This window comes from Photinus pyralis, unplaced genomic scaffold, assembly GCF_008802855.1.
Source record: "Photinus pyralis isolate 1611_PpyrPB1 unplaced genomic scaffold, Ppyr1.3 Ppyr1.4_LG4, whole genome shotgun sequence".
NCBI lineage: Eukaryota > Metazoa > Arthropoda > Insecta > Coleoptera > Lampyridae > Photinus > Photinus pyralis.
The window spans coordinates 29,595,573-29,603,359 of NW_022170511.1; the positions used below are offsets into that span (position 1 = coordinate 29,595,573).

The 7,787-nt window shown below is 38.0% G+C and overlaps 3 protein-coding genes across 3 annotated transcripts in view; 1 reads left to right on the forward strand and 2 right to left on the reverse strand.

The window, feature by feature from the left end:
- Positions 1–2,552: 2,552 nt before the first annotated feature.
- On the forward strand, positions 2,553–3,983 carry LOC116169683. Its single transcript, XM_031485828.1, has 2 exons — positions 2,553–2,815; positions 2,869–3,983. Exons 1-2 carry the CDS (start codon positions 2,701–2,703, stop codon positions 3,534–3,536), a joined length of 783 nt encoding a protein of 260 aa, XP_031341688.1. The 5' UTR covers positions 2,553–2,700; the 3' UTR covers positions 3,537–3,983.
- Positions 3,984–6,068: 2,085 nt separating this feature from the next.
- LOC116169056 lies at positions 6,069–7,271 on the reverse strand. Its single transcript, XM_031485083.1, has one exon. It carries the CDS (start codon positions 7,269–7,271, stop codon positions 6,069–6,071), a length of 1,203 nt encoding a protein of 400 aa, XP_031340943.1.
- A 131-nt stretch (positions 7,272–7,402) lies between these two features.
- Positions 7,403–7,787, reverse strand: part of LOC116169057 (torso-like protein) — a 101,047-nt gene continuing 100,662 nt past the window's right edge. The window contains exon 3 of the mRNA XM_031485084.1: positions 7,403–7,558. Coding sequence (XP_031340944.1) covers positions 7,403–7,558 — 156 coding nt within the window. The remainder of the gene's footprint in view (positions 7,559–7,787) is intronic.

Genomic DNA, 7,787 nt, shown 5'->3' on the forward strand with positions numbered 1-7,787 from the left:
AATAGTTCTCTTCCCAATAAGTGCATTAACTGTAAGGCAATGGCCTAACCTTTCACGAAAAGCTTGAAGTGTGATTACTGATTTCGTTTTGTGTTTAAGGTTTAATAACAAACCTACACGTTCGTTTATTTTATTTTGATATAGGATATGAAGATTAATTTACATGACGTAATTAATTAATAAAGTTTTTAATTTTTTTTGAAAAATGGTCTTGCATAAGGGCAACATGTTACGTCATTGAAAAGAGGAAAAAAGGTCTCTGTTAAATGAGCCTAATGAAAGAGTACGTTGCTATTAAAAAAATTCAATTGTTTTTCGTTACTCATTCACTTCATGTTTTCTGAAATAAACATAATTGAATGCTGCCTTAGTATGGGAAATAAAATGGTAAATAACTTTTATATAGAAAATTTTTGTGTACAATCGTTATTTACCGAGATATATATTATATTCCATACATAATGGGCAACTTTGCATAATCTATTTTTTTCATTTTTCGACATAAATAGAAAACCCGGTTTTTCTGTTACCTACTTAATTCGGTTTTCACACAATTTGATGGAAACATACCTTTTTGTGTCCCAACGAAGTAGTAACTTATTCATTATTAAAATATTTATTTTTACATTTTAATTTCATGGTCAACCTAAAAAGGGGCCTCGTCTTCAACGGAAAATGCTGATGTCAAAGAATAAATTTTTTTTAATGTCTACTTTCAAATAGTGTTAACAAAAATTGCTTATATGGCGTTTTTAAGCCGCCGATCTACGAAAACGAAATTAATAAAAATGGCTAAAGGGTACCGGTCCGTAATTAAGCGTTTTCAACAAAAAAATTGCGGGAGAAATTTTCCACGATTTTAGTACAAAGTTCACATAATTTCACCTTTCTTAAGGTTATTTTATTGTATGTTTCATGATTACTTTTAATAAATGTTGAAAAAGTTAAAAAATGTAGATGTATAACCATATGTGTTTCTAATTACCTAAACCATAATAACCATAATAGCAGTAAGTAGATTTACATAATTCGTTCCCAGATGAATTACAGATGAGCAGCACTTTTAGATATGTACCAATTGGGAACACGACAGGTACATTTTAACTCGTTTTAGTAAGAAATCAAAAGAAGGAGATTTAACCGAGCTTAAAATACTAACAACGTATACGTACTTTTGAAGGTGTTCTAGTGCAACTTTACTGCATTTAACTCTTTCAATCCTGTAAGTATGAGTAGATGAGCAATGTACGTACGGGACCAGGAAGTGACGTCACACCAATCAGAATCGAGTATTTCGGTCACGTGGTCACGTGTGAGCCAATCAGAATGCAGTATCGGCCATTTTGTCTACGTCACATTTTGGCTGTTTTGCGTCCGGGGGGATCTAGACCAGGAAACGCGTCACACCAATCAGAATCGAGTATTTCGGTCGGCCATTTTGTCTACGTCACATTTTGGGTTGGATCAGGAAACGTGTCACACCAATCAGAATGCAGTATCGGCCATTTTGTCTACGTCACATTTTTGGGTTGGATCAGGAAACGCGTCACACCAATCGGAATGCAGTATCGGCCATTTTATTTACGGCGTCACACCAATCAGAATGCAGTATCGGCCATTTTGTTTACGTCATATCTAGGTTTCCCGCGTTTATTTCTGGACCAGGAAACGCATACTGCTGATTAGGATATCCTGTTTACAACACCGGACGCTGCTTCCTGTTGACGTGAACGGATGTTGCTTCCTGTTCCCGCCATTTACGTTTCCTGCTGATTAGAATTTACCGGATGCTGCTTCCTGCCGATAATCGGATGTTGCTTCCTGTTCCCGCCATTTACGTTTCCTGCTGATTAGAATTTACCGGATGCTGCTTCCTGTTGACGTGACCGGACGCTGTTTCCTGCTGATTAGAATTTACCGGATGTAAGTTTCCTGTTAACATGAACGGATGCCCGTCGATACATGAATTACGAATCTACCGCTTTAGTCAACTGAGCTAAAAGGGGCGCGCGATTGCAGGGGCGTAGAGGGTGGCGTTAGATACTCACATATGAGCTGCAGCTAACCCTACCTGCTATAGGTATAGAGTAACAGCGTGCGAAATTTAGTTGTTATTATAATTAGAATGGGAAGCTGCAATCTCGCGATAGTGTTTATTTATAGCAGCTATGATAAGACGCTTAAAGGTGTAATAACCATTTTATTTTAATTAATATAATAAATATCTACATATACAAAATGCTAGAAATTATGAAGCTACAAAGTTTTTTGTGTGCGCTCCGCCATAATACAATCTCTACAATAAATCATTAACGGCGCTGGACCATCGATGTGGGTGCGCTGCCATGGTTGATTCCAGTGTTTTGTACATCGTATTCGATTCCGCAGCTCACAATCTCTTTGAAATACGGTTGGAATCTTGATCCATATTTTCAATAAGTCATTTACACTTAAACTTAACAATTCGCTCTTCGTCTCAATATAATTAGACTCCTTTTGAGCCTCTCGCCTAGCGATGTTGTAAAGTATGCGATCCATTATCGTTCGATATGAGGACCGAAATGAACATTAGCATCCCCGTTTTATACCTACACCTTTAAGATACACTGCGCATGATGGATTTCTTCAAATCCCCTCCAAAAGTACTTTCAAGAGCAGGTATAAGAGTAATAAGAAAGTAAAAAATCGATTTATATCGAGATGAGTGCACAAATACAGCAACAATCGCAAGATTCGTGGGGTAGCGAAGATGATGCAAAGTCATCGCTTTCGCTGGATAAATTATCGGTGAATGAATCCTCGAAAGAGGAGCAAGGTATGCATTGAATAACGCCGATTATTGTGGAAGCAAAAGATGTATGTTTATAGGAAAGGAAACCTTAATATCTTCGTGGTCGTTATTCTTAGACGGAGGCATTATTCTCGAAGTTGGCGTTACACTGGACGAGTACTTTTTCGATTCCATCGTGCAAATATCATGTCCTCCGCATTATGATGACCAGTATTTACAATTTGAGCGTTGCGAATGGAAAGAAATATTCAATTTTAAAACTGAACACTTAATTAAACATATGGTGCAGTGTACGCCTAAAAGAAGGAGCAAGCATGAAATTTTTACCGAGTCCAAAATAATAATACTTGAAGCGGAAGAAGAAGAAGACGGAGGATGTATTCGAATAAGCGAATCAGATAAATCTATAATATTTTCCAAGCAAGCAATCGATATGATATTTATCGCTTCCGAAGTAATTACTCAAAAATTGGATGTTGCCAACCACTATGCGATGTATTGTCTTTATGATGACTTTACGCGTGAGGTTGCAAAAATTCTACATACCGAAGGTGTTACTAGCGAAGAGAGCATGTTATCGAGAGGGAAATTGATATGCCAAAATCTCAAATTGTTAACATCGCTAAGCAGTTGGAAGGAAAAGTATGATAATTTGCAAGACTTGACTCTTCTAACAGAAATTGTAAACATTCACCCTCGAAAATTTATAAATACGGTTGTTAGTAAAATTAGCATGTTAAAATAAATAATTTTTTAACATAAAAATGCTTTTTATTTATTCATAGGTATGGATACACATCAACTTTTTATCCACCTAATGCCGCATATACAATTCAATATGTTTATCAAACTTTAAAAGTTTAGCTAATACATTATATAATTGCTCCAATACGCCTTTATTAGCACAATGAATATTGAATAAGGATAGATCAATGTCACCTGATTGAATTACACGACCTGTATATTCACTATATTTATGAAATTTATTTCCGGTGATAAAGTATAGGTATCCATCCATGTATTTGAATATAGAAGTTATCTTAGCCGGAATATCCGGAAAGGTTTCCGCATATATTAAGCGATTTTTAGGCCGATGACTACAATCATCCAAATCTAGCAGTTCATTTGCACCATGATAAATAAGCGTGCGTCCGGTATAGGTGTTAACTGCAGCATTCACTTTATGGCTGTTGGGAATTGTGAAGCGGCTATAAGGTTGAGGCCATCCTGGTAGCAGTTGCAGACTAGGGAATTGCACTATGTATATGCGACCGCCACTAAAGAAGACAACATCACCGTTAGGCTTTTGATATACCGCTTCCAAACTTTTAAAAGATGCCGGAAGAAACGTTAACCACTCAAGCAGATTCTTGGCAGGTTCCACTTTGCTGCTGTTTAACGCAGATATCCAAACCCAATGTTCATAAAACATATAAAGTCGTTTGTTTAGAATCAAAAAGTGTTCGATTTGAATGGTACACAGGTCAGGTGGTTTAATGGTCTTGAGAGTAGGTGTAGTTGTCTTAATACCCGTTGAAAGATGATAAGTTTTATTCTCTGGTGAAGGGGTACCAGCAGTATCACTAGGATATAGTGCTCGGATTCCAGCTATATCATCCTCATGTAGCGTGATCATATTTGAATTGTAATAAGGAAACATGAGTGCATTTTCATCGCTCGAATGGTGTAATCCGAGAGTATGACCTATTTCGTGTAAGACAACTTGGAAATAACTAGAATAACCGGGGGGAGGTGCATTTGCATCTGCTACATGCCAGCGTTCTTCCCAATCTATATGCATTTCAACAACATTCTGATCTCTGGAGGGAAAGTATGCATGGGCTAATACATTGCCCAATCCATCAAACTCGAATGCACATTGCGGATATGGTGGTGAAGCGAACTCATGCTTTCGGGTATGAAATGATATTAATATGTCTGGGTTCCTTGAGCTATATTTGAATTTCAAATTTGTGTGGTTCGCCCAAACTTGAAATGCTTTATCCGTCATCTGTAAAATGTGCAGGTCATGCATATTGGAAATATAGTAAATCAAAGTCTGTTTTGTCCATTTATACCGATGAGTCATATACGCTGCTGGGTCATCAATATTTCCGCATCTAGGTCGAGACATGAGTTGTAATGTTTCGGCATTTAATCTGCCATCACTAGGTAGTTTATAGAGTTCTTGAAATTTCTTTAAAGCGTTAACGGTGATATTTGTACGATTATCTTGAGTTGATTCACCTTCACCAGGCTCCTTTATATATCCATATTTGGTGAGATGACTATATGCCATATCGATTTCACGCTCACTGATTGTATCGCTGCCGTCGTCAACATTATCAGCAGCAGCAGCAGCAGCATTAGCACTAATACAGAAAAACCAGCTCAGTACGACAACTGCAGCTTGCATGATTGTAAAATCTATACTGATTCAAAATTTTCTTTTGGAGGACTAATAAGGATGTGGTAGTGGGGGAATATATTGAAATGAATTAAAAATTAGGTTATAAATACTCAATCCTCTCTCAACGACATAATGGTGCAGACTGTAATCGATGTACAAGGCTTTAAAACATCAAGAAACGTATTTATACCAAAAGAACTGGCGATTTATAATGGCAAGCAGGTTGCTCATTTTATGTTCAGGCCTCCATTTCCGTGGAATAGCTTATCTACCGATTTACAACGGCAAGCTACCTGGCTAATTCATAACCATCACGGAATTAAATGGGAGCATGGTCATACGCCATCCTACATGTTTCCAATTATACTTCGCCAGTTAATATCATCATCAGACCAAGTATACGTTAAAGGAAAAGAAAAAGCCGATTTCATTCGAAAAACTCTATCGCAAAATGTCACCGAGGTGGAAGAAGAACCAGCTCTACCTAAATTAGAAGCATGTTGCTACTATCATGTGCGCTCACTTTGTTGTTGCGCATTATCTAACGTTTATTATATTTATAATACGCATGTAATTCAGTAATTTTTTTTAAATAAAACAACCAAAATCAATCAATCATTTTTTTACTTTATTGCAATTGATACATCTTAATACGATTACATAATATGGGCTCCAAAACAGCTGCAATGCGTTCTATTTTACATTTGAAGCGGTACCTATCTAATGCGACAGTTTCCCACGGACCCTTTCTTGCTTCTCTGTGAGCATAGGACCACACTCGCAAGATATAAATTTTATTTTTTGATTCGTCAAAACTGACACTCTTCATTTATATAAAGTTTAATTACACTTTTACGTGACCTATATTTAAGTTTTGCGTACGATGCCAGTAAACGGTTCATACTCGATTAATGCATCATGTAAAATAACGCAGTAAGCGATAGTTTCATTTGCAAATGCAGATGATGCTTCAACTTCCAGCTTCAAATCGATCACCACGTTATGGACGCTCTCGTTTTGACGGGTGCAATTGATAATGAAGATAGGCTGCTTTTCGAACTCTTTGTAGCTAAGAAGGGAGCTCTCCTGCGACGAGTCGTAATATTGATTACGAAAGTTTAAATATTCTTCGTAAGCATCCACATACTTGTTATCGGTAAAAACCAGATTTTGCTGCTCATACGGATATCTTCGGTTGTTAATGTTTGCTTTTATATTGGAAATGCTTAAATGGTTAAACTCGCTCGCATCTGCTTCTTTGTTATTTCGCTTCCTAGTTTGGAACGCAATCAGTAGCCATTGAGGCCGTTGAAAACCGGTGCTGCTTTTTACCGACCAAACCAATGATCTGGTGCTGGGTAAGGTTGGGTATACGTAAAGGTCGCGCGCATGAAACGCCACTTGTATCGGCGAATTCTTGTTAATCCTCCCGTAGATCGATAACTTCATAGCATCGTTAGGAATTATGTACGGAACTTTCCATGTTACCTTCGTAAGATTAATCTTAACTTCAGTCTCGCCTTTATAGCAATCACTATCGTCCTTGGAACGAATTAATATCAGTTCTTGACGGATGTTGACTAGAGGCTTCCTGTATCCTTCGGCAAACCCGAGTACATGCTTTAGAGGTATGGAAGCGCAGAAAGCCGTCTTCGTGCTATTTAGTATCTGAGGAGACCCGGAAGGGCTCCAACCTGCATGCGATAAGCATCTGCTTTGATCTGATGTGTATGAGCAAAACCCCTTGATGGTGCTGTTTATTCCGGGTAATCGAACAGTTTCTATCACCTGATCACCCAAAATAAACCTAATTTCGTCGAAGAGAAAGAGCGGCGCGTTGTTGGTGAAATCGTAAGCTTTATTTGCGGTAGTCGGATTCAGCGTTCCTTCTAAATATATAACGCTATCGTAGGTGGCCGTGATGAGATCCGCTTTCTGTATGACGAGATTAATCTCATCGGAGTTACCATAAGCGTTTGTCGTATAAGGATGGTATGTTCTGCGATCGCATTCCACGATCATGTCTTCATACTTTACGCCCGTGAATAGGTTTTTTAATGCTTCTTCCATCTTTTCTTAGTACTGTATAGCCGAGATATTGCAAAAACTGTACGTCGTCTTCGGTTAATGCACCGCGAGCAATTGTTGCGTCGATGGCCGACGATGGATGACTAAATGAAGAACCTTGCTTACAGAAAATTTTAAGTCCCATATTTTTTCAGCTCCAATCGAATAGTCACTCTTTCTTCGCCGAAATCTACTAAATGACCGTCTTGATCGACTAACCTCAAGGTTATGTTATCTATTTGATGCGCGAGTACCGGTAAATATATAATCGTAGCCGGCTCCTTGATTAACTTATAGCCCGGCTCAACGTGTACGTCAAATTCAAAGATTGTATGAGATAGCGCACTGTTTCTGTATGCTCCACCCGTTAGATTACACTCGACGTGTATATTAGTAGCGTTGATTATTTGCACGTCCAGATCAGATTCATGGGTTCTACCTCCTTTATACAATTTAGGAGAGAAACCGAGCATGCGACCGATGGAGTTCGATTTCCTAAAGTCAATATCGTGTATGGTT